Source organism: Centruroides sculpturatus, unplaced genomic scaffold, assembly GCF_000671375.1.
Source record: "Centruroides sculpturatus isolate CEXI.00-Female unplaced genomic scaffold, Cexi_2.0 scaffold1141, whole genome shotgun sequence".
NCBI lineage: Eukaryota > Metazoa > Arthropoda > Arachnida > Scorpiones > Buthidae > Centruroides > Centruroides sculpturatus.
Genome location: NW_019385382.1, coordinates 135,056 through 154,983, shown reverse-complemented (window position 1 = coordinate 154,983; position 19,928 = coordinate 135,056). Strand labels below are relative to the sequence as shown.

The 19,928-nt window shown below is 30.7% G+C and overlaps 1 protein-coding gene across 1 annotated transcript in view; it reads right to left on the bottom strand.

The window, feature by feature from the left end:
- Nucleotides 1-19,928, bottom strand: part of LOC111638370 (cyclic AMP-dependent transcription factor ATF-1-like) — an 81,252-nt gene that overhangs the window by 1,718 nt on the left and 59,606 nt on the right. Inside the window, exons 7-8 of the mRNA XM_023384070.1 lie at nt 796-942; nt 540-711 (exon numbers count right to left, since the gene is read on the bottom strand). Coding sequence (XP_023239838.1) covers nt 540-711; nt 796-942 — 319 coding nt within the window. The remainder of the gene's footprint in view (nt 1-539; nt 712-795; nt 943-19,928) is intronic.

Below are 19,928 nucleotides of genomic sequence, written 5' to 3'. Positions count from 1 at the left end.
GTTATTTTATAGATTTGAAATAAAACTCTGAATATGCTAAATTCTTAAAAATTAATTTTAAATAGAAAACAAAAATAAACAATTTATTGTAGTAACTCTTAATTTCTCTAAGTGGCAGGGGATGTTATATCATCTTGGGATGACAATTTGATAAAAGTCTGATTGAAGATTAAAAAAGCATTTGACAGGAGAATTTGCTTTAAAAATAGATAAAAGAAACTTCAATAACATTAGGTAGAAGATTGCTGTAAGTACTAAGTACTTATGGCAAACAACTGTAAGACCTCCAAATAAAACAAAAGGAACAGATTTTTGAAGTAGTTGGTTTTTTAACAAAAAATAGGAAATCATTTATTTTAATTTATATTAAAATTTTTAAATAAAATTTCATTAAAAGTATTATTATTCACTTGTTAAATAATCAAATTATCAGAATTTTGATTACTGTAATTGATTATTCAGATGACAATTTAGTTTCTGAATAATCATATGCTAAACAAATGATATCAGATTTTAATTCACTTTTAAAAAGAAAATACCTGTTCTTAAGCAACCGTAGCTCTCTTTTTCTAGAAGCATCTTCCACGACTGTATGTTGTTGATTAAGATTGCTGGAAGGAGCCATTACGACTCCATGTGTTAATCCACCCGAACCAGTTGAACCTGTAGTCCTTATTTGGTAGGCCTGAAGGTCTGCCGCAGATACTGTCACTAGTAAATATTTAAATAATTAGCAAGATATCATATATTACAATTTTATAAATATAAAAAATTATGACAATAACATCTATCTACCTGGGACAAAGAATTGTCCATCCTGACCCTGGGCATATTGAACAATAGTACCAGCAGTACCTGATCCAGAATTGGCCATGGCAATAGTTTGAAGACCTTGTATACTGCCATCCTGAGAAGCTAACTGAATAGCTGAAGCAGGTAATACTGAAAGAAAAAAAATTACTTCAACTTTATATATATAATTATATAATAGAATGTATAATTTTTAGAAGTAAACTAATAATTATTAACTTTATATACATAACAACTGATTAAATTAAATACTAAGGATATTCTTTAATAAATTATTTTAACTGGCAAATAAAATTATACTTAGGCTGTTACACACACAATACGTAATGTGGGGATTCACTTATTTATGCTAAACAAAGCAGTACTCAAAATCCAAAGTTTGATTATTTGCAGTCATAGATAGCATTTTAATCTAATTTTTTACTGAGTATCAATTTTCACAATCCACATGAATTATTATTAAAGTTCATGTAATTGTTTTAATTTGTTCAATACTAATACTGCAAAATTACAAACATTTCATTTTTCATGATTATTTTATAATAATCACTTTTAAAACACAAAAATTGGAAATAAATTCATCTGAAAAAAAATTTTAGATCAATTTGTGAAGTATATAGACAATGAAGAAATAATTTCACTGGAAAAAATTAAAATTTTTGAATATCAAAGTTTTAATGTGTTTATTATTATTGTTGAATTCCATAATTTATTTAAATAATATTTTAGAACTGATATTTTACAATTAAATTTTCAGTTCTATAATATATGAAAGTTTCAAGTCTAAATACAAAGTTCATCAACACCTAAACACCGGGGTAAAAATTATCACTACGTCAAGAACCTGTTACCATTACCTATTACATCAAGATAGCATACAGGAGATGTCTGATGATCTTCGACATTCTCTGGAACAGAAAAGACTCTCCTGATCATAACAGACTTTCTGGTGTCTACTCCATCTGGCTTAATGACAACAGATGGGACAAAGACTTGTTATATATTGGTTCTACCAAATGCTCTAAGTACCTGTATATGAGAACACCAAGCATATTTACAGCATGGACGACACACCACTGCCCTTGCCACGTATTCATCTGACCCAGACATCGTGGCAGAATTTGACAAGGCTGAGATCATCATCAGTACACCCCACTAGGAACATCTTAAATAGCTAGAAACCATAGCTATTTACAAAGCTAACTGCAGTACTACCTGCATCAACTGGAAAGAGGAACTCAATCTATCGGTAGCCTGGCAGACCCTCATAGAAGCCAACCCTTAATTACCATCCACCCACAAAAGCGCATGCCCATTGCAATGGATTTTGTCTAACAGGTATTCAATTTGTTTTAAATATTCACATTCTATTTTGAAGTGTTACATCAAATTTCACCTGAAGAAGAACTGTTCAAAAATTCAAAAGTGTTTGTGATAAACTGTATTTTCACGAAGCACACTGGTAACAGGTTCTTGACGTAGTGATAAGTTGCAAGTCTTATATATGTATTTATTTTCTTTATTTTATAAAATATAAATGACTTTATAAGACTACTAATTACAGTGAAATTCTGTTAACCTGACATCATCAGGTTTGACATGCTGATTTATCAAATATGCTGCCTTATCAGATGGCATAAGTTTTTCCAGTTTTTTCGATTCTCTGGATACAATTTCAGATATCTTTGTGTATAAAATTGTACAAATCTGCCTTTTATGATTGTTTGGAAAAAATTGAAATGACATGTCAGTCTATTCCTACTCTTGGTTGACTTGAAACAAGAACACTATTCTTACTTTGTGCTTTGTACACTTATTGTATATTAGCAGACGAGCCTGGCATTAAGATTAAGATTATTAGATTATAGCTGATCTACCCATTTTCACTGGGTGCAAGAATTAGGTCCCCCCTCTTCTGAGACTAATTATAGAATTTTTAGATGAGTTGAAAAATATGTTTGATTTCCTGCAAAAAAAAAAACCCACATCTAAAATAGTACAGTAGAAGCTGAGTTCTTCAGAGTAATCCTTAACCCTCTCCCCACAGAGGAAATTTCCAAAAATCCCTTCTTTAGTGTGCATTCTCATAATGTGCCCTAACTGTATACCAAATTTCAACTTGCAACTCCTAACCGTTTGGGCTCTGCAATTATTATTATCAACCCATCTCAATTATATAATAATAAGATAATTAAACCACCGTACATCTATATTTATCAAAGTACAGGTACATGAACAATAATATACTGTAGTGTTTCCTTGATAATTATTGATTCCAAGTGTGCTAAATATTTATTTATTATACAATTAAAGGAAATGTCTGTAAACAGTTGACTTTACCCCCTTTTAACAATTATACCCACATTAAAAACTACACAAATAATTCAACAATAAGTAAGATAAAACAAAACTAAAATATATTTACAAAAATAATAATACATACAACTAGTTTACTAATATACATCGTTATTTTTGTGATTAAGATATAAAAGAAAAATTGTACTTGTAAAAAACACTTAAATGAAATAAAATTATATGAATAAAGGAGATTAAAAAATAAAAGTAAGGATGATAAAAAAGAATTAAAAAAAAAAAAAGAGATGCAACAAGCATATTTCTGCATGAGCTAACTAGTTTTACCTAGTACATGATGTTGTCTTGGTCTTCCCATTTTCATGATGTTTATATCAGATTATTTCAGATGTTTATATCAGAATGTATGTTACCGCTAAAGCTCGAAATCCGTTAATGTGTACATTACCTAGCTAATCTGCAGATTAACTAGGGTGATCCGTTAAAGCTGCGAAAATTGTTCAATTTCTCAAATTACCTAGGTAATTTGCAGAGTATCTAGGTAATCTGCACATTAACGGCTTCCGTATCGTTAAAGTTCAAAAGTTTGTTTCTTTCACTTCCTTTCCCCACTCCTTCTTTTTACGTAGATAAATTTAAATCCTAGAATGCAAGCAAGCACCGAATTGGTGAGTAAAATCAAGAAAAGATTCTTCGCAAACCTCTTTAGCGAAGATTTAAAATATAATACGTAGTGTTTTAATAACAAACCAAAGTATGATTCCATAATTGAAGATGTAAAGCAAATAAAAGTTTCCAAGAAGAAAGAATCATCTCGAGATTATCAAATAATTCAAAGGTGTGATGTGTTGACTGTACGAGGCTGTGAAAAACTCATTGAGCCGTTGTCAGATGCGCGAGAAAGGTTTGAAAAAGTTTGTCCATGCCGGAGAATTGTTTGACATTCGATAAAAACTGAAGAAGACCTTGAAAAATTAGAAGATTCACAAGAGACTGTGATTATGAGATCACAGTCAAATCTTACTCAAGAGGACATTCCGTTATCCCCCGCTTCTACAGAATCACCTATAGAAATACAAGAATTTACCGATAGTAATCTTAAACTGCCTTCTATACCGTTGATTGATGATGCAGTCACGAAGAATATTCAGTTACCCTGCACCTCCAAGGAATCGCCTCTGCAAGTTGAAGAAGTCATCACTGAGTTACTCTCAACTTCAGCAGAATCGCCATCACAGTTTCGTACGGAGCCTGTAAAGAGCACTATACAAGACATAGTCTGTATTGTTTGCTCAAAAGCAGCATCAAGTGCTCACAAGTGTAAATCGTGTAATATGTTTGTTCACGCAGTTTGTGGTGAAGTAGATCCTAAAGAGGAAGGGTATGGTAAGAATGTATTGTGCATCATCTGTAAAAAGAATATGGATCAGAAAATACAGCGTGATGAAGCCAAGAAATGTTTAGAAAAGCAAGCAAAGAAAATGTTAGCAGTTTCTAATGCAAAGCACCCAAACGTCGATGAAGGTTTCGCTGTGAGAATTAAAGTACCCGAAGAAGACAGAGCAAAAACTGATGCACGTTCAATTTTAGCTGTGGTTCTTAGTAAAACAGAGGATGGCTTTTATAAACTTGATACTAAAACAGGTATTTTAAAACAATTGTATGCAAAATCTGAATTCAGTGTTTGCAAAGAGAGATTTTTAACGAAAGAAGATGGATGTCCCTGCTGTAGAAATATCTTTACGTCAAACAGCAATAAAACAATCCCTTGGTACTGGGCAGGGTTTCAGAAAATGTGACTGCAAATCTAAATGTACCACAAATAGGCGTGCTTGTCGCAAAAACCAATTGCTACGTAATTCAAAGTGTCACCAATCTTTAGATTGCACTAATAAGTAAGTACAATTTTATCATATGTTTTGCAAATTCATTTCCCTAATTGTAGTAATATTTTAAACCGTTTGATTTTTGTATTAAAGTTTTTTTAATTGATTGATGATTGATTCAATCAACTAATTTGTTGATTGTATTAACTTGATTCTTTAGATATTGAAAATTAAATAAATAACATTATGTTAATTTAAGCGTACAGAAACGTTGGTGTTGTTCCAGCAAAAATATTATTTTCACTTTACCGAGTGCCTAGTAGATAATTTGCAGATTACTTAGATAATCTGAACATTACCTAGGTAATTTGAGAAATGGAATAATTTTCGCAGCTTTAATGGATCTCCCTAGTTAATCTGCAGATTAGCTAGGTAATGCGCACATTAACGGATTTCGAGCTTTAGCGGTAACATGTATACTGATATAAACATCATTTTCATGATGTTTATATCAGTTTATATATGTAATATCATACTTAAGAATGATATTAGATCAGAATATCATTGATGATGATGGTAAAGAACAATGCTTAAATTTCTGATGAGCCCTTGCAAACATGTCTCTAATATTCACTTGCTTATGTAACTGTTCATTTTTTGTGTAAAAATTATTCAACACAATATGAAGGTTCATCACTTATGATACATTATAATGTCTGCTGTTCTCTGCAAATTCAACAAATTTTGTAACGAATTTAGTTGCTTGTTACCACATGTGCTGTTGTTTTCCATTTGGTTCATCCTTGTCTTCATCTTCTATATATTGTGACTTTTGTGGATTAACAACACTTTTAATGACTGCAGCATCTGTTTTAGTTTCCACAACTGATTCTTCTGACTGTATACTTAGCCATTCTTCAATTTCAGTTCCCAAAAAATTTGCAATTGCATTCTTCTTTGGGACACTTAAGAATGTTGCTACCGTGTTTCCCCGAATATTAGACATCCGCAGAAAATAAGACCTAGCACAGATTTTGCTGAATTGCGAAATATAAGACCTCCCCCTGAAAGTAAGACCTAGCGAAGTTTTTTTTAGTCGTAACGGTCATCGACAGATGGTTGAAAGTGTCCATTGGCTTTTTGAAAGTACAGCCACTGATTGGTCAGCAGACAATTACGCCACACGGCATGATTTGCATAAGACTATGGCTTGGGAATCACAGATTTGCATAACGTTACGGCTGGTGATGGCTAATTGTTCGGGCGGGAATCACGCCACATGACATTTGCATGGTGCTACGGTTCAGTAAGCACTAATTGGTCATCGAGTCCGATGTTGACGCTATAAAAAGGCGATAGTTCGACACACCGAATATACGTCACTCTCGTCTAAGTTCGACTTGGGCATTTTTTTGTTCAATAATAAATGTGAATTCTTCTTCCTGGAAAAAAATAAGACATTCCCTGAAAATAAGACCTAGTGCATTTTTTAGAGCAAAAATTAATATAAGACACTGTCTTATTTTCGGGGAAACACGGTAGCAGATATTACATCAAATACAAAAATGTTCTTCCTCAGCAGACATTCCTGGATCTGTAACTCCAGGTAATAACTTCCCCCAACAACGAACTCAGCATGTCGACTTATCAGGTTTGCTGGCATACCAGAAGCCAGGATAATAGAATTTCACTAACTAATATATGATTATTCATATTTATGTTTAAATTAAATGCATATGGTCAATTAGGTATTATAGTGTTGTTTTTATAAATCCTATATTTTATTACTTCAAGCAAAACAGTATCATTATATATATATAAATACAGAATGCAATGAAACTCTGTGCCAATATTTTAGAGAGAGATTCTAGGTCAAAAATAAGCTTAAAATTCTCACGAATGATTTTCAAATTCTGTTCATTTTCAAGATCTGGCCTGCCAAAACATATTGGAAACTAATTTAAAACATTCCACTAACAAAAAGACACTGCTGCTTGTTTTCCAATTCTGTGTTTCCAACATGTACAAAAAAGGTCTAACTTCTTTGAATACATTGAAATTGAACTTTTTTAATATGAGTATTGAGCTTCAACTGTTTTATAAGAAGTAAATATCTGTATCTGCAGAAAACAGTTTAAGCAGCTCTTGCAAATTATTCTGTTTAAATAACATTTTATATTTGCTTTCCTGACTGTTATATATAACAGAAGGAAAGTATGGCAATGGGTCAAAAAATGACTCCCTAAGATTTTTACATTTTTGGGCTCAAGACACCTTGAAATGTCAAGAAATGCAAAAAAAATCAGGTTTTTTTCTGTATGTATGGATGTGTATGTATGGCATAATTTTGTTCACCCTCTTTGAAGCTTAGTAACTCCTCTGCTTTCTGTTGAAAATTTCTGAAATTTTGGTTTGTTTATTAGGGGAAGATTGATTCTATTAAATTTTGATAATTAAAGACAAGGGGTGAGGAGATGAAGGAGGTTGTGTATATCTCCAGTAGGGTAAGACTTAATGATGATTTTACTCATTATTAGCATTTACAATTTTTTTTTATAAAACTCATTCCTACCCTCAAAATTAAGCTTTTTGCCATTTTATAATACAGGGTGTCCACAAAAATACTCCCTGATTTCACAATGTTATGATATCTAAACTAATTCAGATATATTGATAAACATTTTGTGAACCAATTCTCTAACAACAGTTATTTTATTTTTTTAAGTAATTAGACTTATTAGACATCTTTGATTTGAAAAAAAAAAACAGGAGTGCAAGGAAATCTAAAAATGGTTTGTCACCTGTGGGATGGCAACCATTTTTAGTTTTCCTTGCACCACTTAGAATTCCAGTACAGACCAGCAATACAGTGGTGTGTACTGGAATTTGCAAGATTAGTGTTGTGACCATGAAATGTGTTTTCAGACTCAAGTATCATACAATTCCACCTACAACCAAGTTTACTCTGAAATGGTACAACAATTTTAGTCAGAAGGGTGTATCTGTGATCAGAGAAAGGGACATTCTGGCCAGTCAGTCTCAGAGGTTTGTGACTTCTTCTTTGGGGGTATATGAAGAACATAGTAGTTTACGTACCACCACTACCTGCAACCCTGAAGAAGCTGAAAATTTTGATCACTGAAGCAGTTCACATGATAACTTCAGATATGATGCTGCAGAGTGTCTGGACTTAACTGGACTATCACATCAATGTTTGCTGAGCAACCAGAAGGACGCACATTGAGTGCCTTTAATGCTACCCTATACCACATAAAATTGAATGAAATCCTGCATCTGAAGCTACTAACTGAAAGACATGTTATACCTGTGTGAAATCAGGTAGTGTTTTTGCAGACACTTTGTAGTTAAAAATATAAAATTTTTTAATAAAATATGATAACAGATGGCACCACTAAATGTTGCCGGACATTAAGCAACTTGTTTCTGGTTTTATACAAAATTAAAATCAATTTTCATTGAAAAATTCTTGCTTTCCAACTATTTTTTTTTTACTGTAAAGCAAATGGATTCTGAAAATATTACAGTAATCAAGGATTTCTTTATATTTATTACCATAGAGACTATTTGGGCAATATTTACTTACTTCAATCGTATCAAATATTTACTTGATAGAAATCAATGGACTGAGGTAAGGTCAATTTTAAAAAGTTGGTGGAGAATTTGAAAATGACCTTGTTTTTTGGCAGTTCAGATATTGAAAATGAAATAAAGTCCTCTATAAATATTTCTCAAATTCTAAGCTTATTTTTGACCCTAGAATTTATCCCTAAAATATTGGCACAGTGTTTCATTACACACTGTATATAATAATGCTATTCTGCTTGAAGTAATAAATCTTAAATTGTTAAATCAAGATTTATGACCATAATGGCTTCAGATGATATATCAATTTCCTTTTAATATCCAAAACAATTTAATTTTATTACTTGATTTGAATTTATTTTCTTAAATTCAAAATATTCTTATAAACATGGTTCCATTCCACAAGAAGTTTCTGGAAAAAGTGGCCATAAAAGTGCAAATAAATGAGATCAAGAAGAAACAGTAAAAACCAAAAAGAGAATCTATAGGACATTAACAGAACAACAGACAAAGAATGAAACTCAAAGTATCTATAATGAGAGAGCAGTCATTTGACATAAATTGACTTCAGCACTGCAAAAAACTAATTTGAAACTTTTTTCATGACTACTATAATTGAACTCATTATAACTGTACTTGTTATGATAGAGTTTATGAATATTGTAAACAAATCTTAAGTTTGTTTCCAGTAAAGCATTTTCACAAATCCATTTCTGTTTGTATCTTGTCTACTTTGGACCTTATTTATTAATAGGACTTATTACACTGATGTAGTTTCCGTTTAGCAAATAGAGGAAATCTTAGTCAAAAAGTCAAAACAAAATATCTTTATTTTCACCTGCAAAAGTTTGACTCAATAATAGAAATAGTTTTTGTTTCTATTATTAAGTTGCTAAACAGAAACTACACCAGTGCAATAAGTCCTATTAATAAACAAGGTCCAAAGTAGACAAGGATACAAATGGAAACTGATAAGAATAAGGTCATAGAAGCAAAAAGAATTAACATTTGCACAAATATTCACAATCATAACAAGTTGGATGTAACAAGCAAATTTGTGTCCTGTGTAATATGAGTGGAAAAAATCTGAGCAAACTGTCTACTGAGTTATGAGTCTACTGTGTTAAAAGTGTTGTATGATTCATTTTGATATTTACCCTTCAGTTTTCAGACTTCTTTCATAATAAACAAGCCATCTAACAAAAGAAGACACCTCTCAATTTGTGAAAAATTCAAATTATCCAAAAATTAGAGTTCAGATTAAAAGCTGCGGACATTTGCAGAAAATTTGACTTATCTTCAATGGACCAACACTAGAAGAATACAAATGTCTATTTAAATACACTAGAGAATAAGAAATTTTTTTAAATGTATTCTTACAGATATCAATGGAACATTAATACAATGGTTATGAGTTCAGAGACATGATGGATTTTCAACTGATAGGTTTTCACTACTAAAAGCACAAACAAAAAATTTTGAGAGAAAGTTGGATATCAAGATTTTGTTTACAATAATGGATGGCTTAATTGTTTTAAAAATAGATACAATATCATATATGGTAAAATATATTAAAACGTCAAATAAACATTTTTTTTTTTTAGAAAAAAAGAGTATTGCATTTGAATACTATAAACTTTATAGTATAGGCATACCTCGGTTAACATTATCTCTGGTAATGAACACTCAATATAACGAAGTCCATAATTTCCAGCCCCATTTAATGTAAAAATATTAAAATTTCAAGATCTATGCCCGGAAGTAATCCAATTGCCAAATGATAGACACACCTATAACTTGGAATACATGATGAGTTGTTGTTTTAAGTTTTGCACATCATCAGAGTAATTTAGTTGTTGCTTACATTTCATAAAGTGTGTTTCAGTGCAAAGTACTGCAATAAATGAGGTATGAAGAAAATAATAAGTTGTACTAGAAGAAGAAAATAACATTCAATAGATAAGAAACGAAGATGCCTAAATCAATAGGTTTTGAAAATGTGGACAAAAAGGTTGCATGAAATTTATTAAATGCAATAAAAAGATGAATTACTAAAAAGATAATAGTTTTTCAGTGGAAGATTTAGAAAAACTTGTTAACAATGAAGAAAGAAAAAAAAATGAAGACAAAATTAAAGAAGTCCCTACTGAAAAGATGGTAATTGCAACAAATCTGTGCAGGTACTTTTTAAATGAAAGAGAAAAATAAGCATAAACAATCAACTTTAGATTCCTGTTTTAAAATGTCATCATTTTATACTTGTTTGAAATGTGATACAGTAGAACCTCGAAAACTCGGCTCTCGATAACCCGGCACTCCGGATAACTCGGCCACACCCTGGCAGGGCAAAAAAATCCTTAGTTAATTAATTTTCATTATAGACAGCTTTATAAAAGTATAAAAGCTCTCATAAAGTATTTTTATGAGGTCTGTCTTATCAGGTAAATTACTGTACACAGTGTATTCATTAATTTTCGTTTTCATGTAGTAAAGGCTCTATGCTTTCATAAAGTACGTACTTTTCCTTTATTTAAGGGTATTTGAGCAGTTTATTCTCTGTTGTATTCTCCAGCAAACAATACATACAAGTACAGTACACTCTTTTCTGAGGAAACACACATACTTATCCTTTTTTAACCCCATTCCCGATAACCCGGCATTTTCACAAACTCGGCCACCCTTCGGTCCACATTAGGCCGAGTTTTCGAGGTTCTACTGTATTAACATTTTATTTAATGAAATTTTTTTTAAATTTCATTTTTTTTACACAAGAACATAAACATTTTGATATGGTTTATTTCTGGTGGTTTCCAAACTTTTTTGATTCTCAGCACTCTTGCTAAATTCAGATTTTCCCAAGGCACCCTATGTCAAATTCTGACAAGTACAATTTGCAAAATAGCAAAATAGCCAATATCTTTTTAATTAAAGAGTTAGGAGGTTAAGTAAAAAATAAATGAAGCACATATTTCAGGTAACAAAAAAAATGTAATCAAACAAATTCAATTAATTATAATTAGTGGGATGATGAGCCTGTTGATCACCGCACATTTTCTCAAATCTTGGGATCAAACTGGACACAGCCACCCTCATTTCCTTCTCCACATTGATTTTCATGCAATGCTTAGTTTTTATCACAGCGACAAACTCAGCTTCACACAAATAAGAAGTCGCAAATAAAATTAAGATTCTCTGAGCTGTACCACTCAAGAGATATTCATCTTTTACTGATATTCAAAGTTCAGTTAATTCCATGCTGCTAAATTTTGTCTTCAACATATCGTCACAACTCAATAAGATTCTCTACTTCTGCAGCATTAAATTCAGATGGAGCACTGGCAATGAATCTTCAATCCATGCAAATTTATCGATATTATCATTTTGAAAATATTTCTCAAACCAGGTGATAAGCTGTGATAAATGTTCTTCAAAAATAGAGTTCATACCTCGAGAGAAATCAACTCCATTGGAAGAAAAACACTGTTGCAACAACAAAAACCATCCTTTCCTCTGTCTTCATTTGTTTTTCTTTTCCAAAGTTTTAATTTTTTTTATAAAAGCTAAAATTTTCTCAATCAAGGTTTTACTGTATTTTAAATTTATATGTGGACAACATCTTTATATTATGGAATAATAACCATAAGATAAATGAATTCATTGAAAGGATTAATTGTAACGACAAAGGCCTAAAACTGAAATTAGAACAGAAAAGTTCCATAATAGTGCATTTTTTAGACATCAACATCCAATTTGAAAAAGGGCATTTATTCACCAGTGTTTATGTTAAACCAACGCACAGTCCGCTTTATATCCCATTGCGAGGGGATGTAAAGCGGTGATCCATATCATTATAAGATGGCAGCATTCCAAGCTCTAATCAGAAGGGCCTTTCTATATTGTGACAACATTATGGACAGAGCAAAGGAAATCGACAGAATTCTACAAGTAGCTGAAGCCATAGGGTACAAAAAAACACAATAACAGGAATTATTAGAAGATGCGAGATGAGCATAACAAGGGGTTCAAAACAAGGTCCCAGTAAAATCACAAAATTCACTTATAATAGAAATACAAAAGGCATTATGAAAGAAATTGCAGACCGCAAAGAGTCAACAATAATTCTAAAAAGAGCTCCAAACCTGTATAAAACTTTAAGAAATGACAAGGATAGCATTAAGAAGGAATAAAAAGCAGGTGTGTATAAGATTCCATACGAAAATGCACAGCTGGGAATTAGGAAAGAATATATCGGCATTACAACAAAGAATTTGGGAGTAGGACTCAAGGAACAGAAGTAAAATGTCAGAAAAGGTTCCAACACAATGGTACGTTCCCAGATGGTAGTTAAATGGGATGAAGTGGACATTATCAAACCTGTGAGCTCCCCTACATTAGCAAAGACCGCTGAGAAAATAGAGATTTATAAGAGCAAATTAGAAAAGGCATGTATAAATGCAAGGGATGCAGAAGGCCTACCACCGGCCTGGAAATATATTGTTAAAAAATCTACCAGGAACTCATAATTTGCACGTTAATTTTTAATGTTCAAAGTAGTATTAGTTGATAGTTATATTTAGTAGTATTTCTAAGTTTATTTTTTTCTTTGCTTTTTTATTATATATATTTTTATACATTACTCATATGTTTTTTTTTTTTAAATCCGTTGTCAGTTTTTTTTAAATTTAAATATTTATATTCGATCTTGTAGAACGGAAATGTTCCAATTGTCCGTTTTCAATCTGATGATGGCCTATGGAATAGGTTGAAAACGTTTGTTTTAAATAAACTTTCTCGGCAACAAAGAAGGTGTTTGGTTATTGTCGAATTTTTAACATTTAAAAGATTTTTAATTTCATTTTAAAATGCTTTTTTGGTTTCTACTATATTATACTTTCCATTCTTTAACATTTTATTGTATTTACTATATAAAATAAAAAAATGAATTTTAAAATTATTTATAAAGAAATAAATAAAAATAGAACACCTTAATTTGTTGCTGAGAAAAATATATAATTGATAACAAACATTTTCAGCCCGATTAACAGGCCATCATCAGGTCAAAAACGAAAATGGAACAGATACATTGTATGTATAAAATAAAAATATTTAAATCAAAATTTAGAACAAAAAAATTTTTTTAAATATACAAAAGAAACAGAAGAACGTATAAAATTAACACATAATAAAATTAAAAATAAAAATATCCTAAATCTTCCAATAAACTAATTCTAGCCCGAGTTTTTAGTGAACTTTTTAACCATGTACTTCCATGCTGACAGCAGGCTCTCAGCATCTCGCATTTAAACATCCCTCACGTAGCCTACTTCTATATATCTCAATCTTCTCTGCTGCCATTGATAAAGTGGGGGAAGATACAGGTTTTATAATTGTTGCCTCATCCCATTTTACCACTGAACCTTGGACTTGCAACATTAGCGACAAAATTGTAGCATTGGATCCTTTTTTTATGTTATATCTATGCTCTTTTAGTCTTACTCCCAAGCTCCTGTCAGTGATGCCAATATAGTGTTTCTTAACATCTAGTTGGATGTTCTCATAAGGAACTTTATAGACACCTGGTTTTTCTTCTGTTTTTATTCTATCTTTATCATTCCTCAATATCTTATATAAATTTGGGGCTCTTTTTAAAACCATTCTTGCTTGTTTCCTATTAGCAACTTCTTTCATAATACTATTCAAATTACTATTATATGTAAACTTCAAGTGCCTATTGGAAGCGAAATTTAAGTCTTTTCTCTCCTTGTTTCTTTCATATTTCTTGAGTAATACTACAATAGTGCTTTTATTGTAACCTAGGGTCTGGGCTACTTGCAATATTCTATCAATTTCTTTATTCCTGTCACAAATTCTATGACAATATAAATAAGCTCTTCTTATCAAAGTTTGAAATGCGGCCATTTTATATCGATATGGATCCATGGACCGTGTGGGTATATATAGTGGGGTGTGAGTAGGTTTAATATACTGTACATGCTGGTGGACAAACCATGAGATCTCCCATTAACTTGATATTAATGTCCAAGTAAGTTTGGATGTGAGTAGGTTTAATATACATGCTGTTGGACAAACCATAGGATCTCCCATGAACTTGATATTAATGTCCAAGAAGTGCACATTCAAGGAACTTTTTGTTCTAATTTTAACTTAAGACCAACTTTGTTATCATTGATTCTATTCAAAAATTTAATGTTTAATGTTTAAAATTATTTCTGGAATATTGCTAGTATCAAATTAAATTTGGACTTTTGGGTGTGTTTAAAATTTCTCATCTAGAAGAAATACTAGAATATGCTGACATAAATTTATGAAGATATGTGAAAATGTTTTTAAAATTAAATAATTTCAATTCTATGTAATAATTTTTGTCATTATTTCTGATATACAACAGATCTCCATTTTTACAATTTAACCGATTCCTGGAAATCATTATTAAACTAGAATAAATTAAATTGTAATTTCACATAGAATGAATATCCTAAACTGTCCACTGGCCCCAACTTGTTGTTGTTCCTCTTCACAAAGAACTTGGTATGTAATGGCCAATCACTTCTGTATTAGTGTGCCTTGGTGTCTCTGCTGTCTCAAAGGTAGAGTGAGAAAATTTTATAAAACACTAGAACACAATGATTCAAGCAGAATGGAAGGGAAATGCTATACTGCAAAGAAATTACTTGGAAAATGATTAGAATTTATTCTAGCACTAGCATTGTACCTAGAAGAATATATATATATATTTTTTTTTTACTATTACATAACCTAGGTCACAGGAGTTCAATATCTATATACAATAAGAGAGAATCTTCTATCATGTCCATAGATTATGATCTCTGAATTAAAAAAACATTATTACTAAATATTTCCAAAGATTGTAGCAACTATTATTTCATTTTATGCTTAGTAATCTTTAGAACTATTTGAAACTATGCATCTAAACAAACAAGCATCATACAAACTTATTTTTTTATTTAACAAGATAACAGAGCATGCTTATTTCATTGAATATTACACTGTTAGGCCAAGACTCCACTAGCATAAAAATGGGCGTAAAAACCTTTGCCGTAAAAACTTTTAATCACGTGACCTATTTGCATTTGCGTCTGAATTGCAGTGGAGGTTCGGCTAGCGAAGTTTTTACGGTGACGGTACTATCAAAGTTATAAAGACAATGATTATATTCTACAAGTTTTTTTCTGTACTATAATTACAAATGTAGTAAAAATAATATCTTTACTTTCATATATTAACTTTTATTATCATATTATTAATTAAGATAATATACAGCACTTATTAAACTTAGCTTTTTTCATTATATACTCCTCTAAATTGAAGGATTTTCCTTTGGCCGTCCGTATCGCGTGATTTAGGCATTGTTTATTATAATCGGGATACTTCTTGTCGTAGATACACGAATACTTTCGGATGTTTTTGATAAATCTTTTCAGATCTATTCTAGAGTAGCCACGAGGAAACGTACACAAAAGCTCATTTTCCGCCATTTTCGCACCGCATCACAATGACCTAGATTTAACTGACTTCTGATTGGTGGATGGTACCGTTTTATGGCTGTATTTGCATCCAAAGTTGAACAGTGCTCAACTCACTTTTACGCTGGTTTTACGACCTGCTCAAGCGTAAAATATAAGGGCCATGTGATTAAAAGCTTTTACGGCGAGGGGTTTTTATGCCGTTTTTACGCTAGTGGAGTCTTGGCCTTATTATGTTTATTATTTATTATAATTATTTCATCATATGCAATATGAAAATATGATATTTTAAATATAAGTTTTCTAAAATAAAAATAATGAAAACATTATACAAATATTAAAATAATAGAAATTTTGAAACTTATACTAAAAATTTTTAATTGAAACTTTATTAGCTGTGAACATTATATAAAGTAAATTTTTAAAATATTACCAATTTATTTATTGCAAGCAATGTAGAAAGATATTATATAAACATTCCAACATTTCATCAGAAAACATAAAAGCAAACACTGTTCTAATATCACTCACCAAGTTCACAAATATTGAAAAGCATTCAAGCTATAGACTTATCCACTCCTTAATATCACTGCCTGTTTCCCTGATCATTGATACAAATTCAGATTAATTTGTTTTCTTATTTATAAATCAAGTCTCTCATCTATCACAATAATGTCTTCATTAAATAAAACCAATCAGTAGTATTAATACAAAAATAATTTTTGCCTATTATAATCTAACAAATGTACTCTTTTGTAGTGAATGTTTATTTTCTATGATTAAAATGATCTATAATCAGTGCTGGTTTTACCAATAGGCATCATAGATGATTGTCTAAGGACAACCACCCATTGATTAAAAAAAAAAAAAAAAAAAGAGGAATAACAAAATAATATCTCCTTTTTCCTAACAGTTGTCACTAATGAGTCACTATCACTACCCATTTGTAATGCACATGACCAGTGATGATATTCAAAATATTTAACAAAGGATTTGCTAACAGAAAATTTTCCTTAACAATTTTTTTCTCAAATTGACTGCCTGTGCACACTCAACTTGAGAAGAACCCGTATATTACACGCGATGATAAAATTGACATAACTATGTGGTAAGTCACGAACACCAACAAACAAAATGGAAGTTTTGGTTAGAAATAAATACAATACTTTTTCTTGTGATATATCTAATGATAGACAGATGCCATCATCTCTCGAAATACAATATCTCTTTCATTTCACTGTCAATAGCCTGACACTTGTTCCATGGCCATCTTGTATTTTCTCGCGCGCGTGGGATTGTGGTATCCCTCTTATGACTGAATCTAGTTTCAAGAACTCTTGAGTCGATTGCAATTGAACCTCGTTTCAGTCGAGATTGAAACGGTCGAGGGAGGTTGCACCAAGGCAAACAGGGTATAAGGCTCTAATTTAGTAGTGTTACAGAGTATAATATGTATATTTTAATATATTGAATATATTTTAAAAGAAACAAAACCACTGAGAAATATTACGTGTTTAACAAGGTTTGAAAAACTTTGAAAATGTTAACAACAGGTTCGGCCAAACCTGTGCGAACCCGCTGAATATCACCACTGCATATGACTATTTGTGTTTATCAAAGTTACAAGATGATTTTCAATTATTTGATATCTACCTATCTTAAAACATACTGGAAGAGTGGATTGGTGGAATAAGGCAATGCAACATGTGAGCAATCTGCCAAGGGGGATTGCTTCTTGAGAGGACTTTCAATGGGAAAAATGACCCTTATTTAGGTGTTAGACATGTGAAGAAAGCCTAGAAAACTCCACACAGCCAGCCCATTGGTCAGGTACAAACCCACAACAACTATCAGTGTTCAAAGGTTTATCCAATTGGCCACTAGCGAGAAAAATATGCAGAAGATACATTGAAATATTCTCTAGAGCCAAACTAATTCTAAAACTGGCACTGTCTATAATAGTATAATGTACTGTACATGGCCATGAGTGTAATATATAGACTATGTACAGTACATAATTATTTAAATGCTTATTTTAAACTTGTACCAATCCTTCAGGAATTTAACAATTACATAAATTGGTGTCTGTCTGCATATGCATAAGAATGCAATAAAAATAATTTATCCTTAAACATGCTTTTCAGCATTTATCATTAAAGACCATTATGACTTTCAAATTAGTTTTCCACAGGCTCCACATTTTGTTAAACATGATTTAATTTATCAATATTTTTGGATAAATCCATACATTTAGCAAGTGACTATTAAGTTACATTTTTCTATTTGTTACAAAATAAATTATTTTTTCAATAATACTATTATTATATTAATTTATAAAAATAATAATTATTACTATATATAAATATAAATGACAGCCAAAAGTCCTTGAACAAAATAAATAATCAAAAAGTAAATATTTTAAAGGGGACTTGCATCTCTGCATTACAACATTATAAATATTTACATAAAAACATCATACAAAAGATATATGTTAATACTTTTACTTTATTGAAGGTCTTTTGGCCTAATCTATAGTATTATAGTATAGTATAACAATAAAATAGTTTAAAGAAATCAATTTCTCTCTCTCTCTCAAAAAAAAAAAAAAAAATTATAGTAATTTGAAGTACCAGATACAAGGTGAATTTCAAATTCATCTAGAAATCACAAAAAAAAAAAAAAAATTAGATTCCCAATTTGTTTATTTAATAAAATGAACAGTCTGTTTTTAATTTGTTTCTTTAAAACAATATATATGTAATATAATCTTCTTAATTTATTTAAGAAAAGTACAATTTTATTTTTGAATTGAAAAAATATCTGTCATTTAATTTTACTAAGGATTATAGCAATTATAGAGATTATTCTGAAGGTATTCAATTCACTTAAAGAACAGAGTATGATCATTTTATTGTGTATTTTTTGTTATTTCATGCTCTTTTACAATATAAATATTTATTATCATATTGTAAATGATACAAAATTATTACATACTAACATTCTCCAACTTAAAAAAAATTTGTCTGGATTTGCCTAAAATAAAATAATAATTACAAAATAGAAATAAATAAAGTTTGCAATATTTTAAAAGAAAAACTGGATCAACAAGGCAGGCCTTCATCTTATATGTAATTTGTCATTCATTTCCATGAATATTGATATTTAGAAAATATCAATAATTTTCTATCAAATGAATAGTAAAACTACAAACTACTTGTATTTCATATTTCATATAATTTTATTTTGAAACTGGTTTGTATCTTTTTGTATTCATTTAGGTTACTATAATCTCAATGTCTTGGAAACCAACATTGCATTTATTAACAAATCTTTGAATCTCAATATATGTAAAATCCATTTTTGGAGCCACAATTCCAGATTATTAATGTCAATGAAAAGAAAAACATCTCATTCAATCACCTTCTCAAAGTGTCTTTTGTCATATCCATAAGAAAAAGTAGGTTGCTAAACATTTAAAAGATTATTTCTCATGTAATATATTCTATTATGTATACAACCAAAAACATTAATGATTTTTGAGATAGCTATTTCAATGATACACCAATGCAGCTAAGATACATTTATATTATTTAATTTGCTTAATTTTCTTTTATATGTTACCACTAAAGCTCGAAATCCGTTAATGTGTACATTACCTAGCTAATCTGCAGATTAACTAGGGTGATCCGTTAAAGCTGCGAAAATTGTTCAATTTCTCAAATTACCTAGGTAATTTGCAGAGTATCTAGGTAATCTGCACATTAACGGCTTCCGTATCGTTAAAGTTCAAAAGTTTGTTTCTTTCACTTCCTTTCCCCACTCCTTCTTTTTACGTAGATAAATTTAAATCCTAGAATGCAAGCAAGCACCG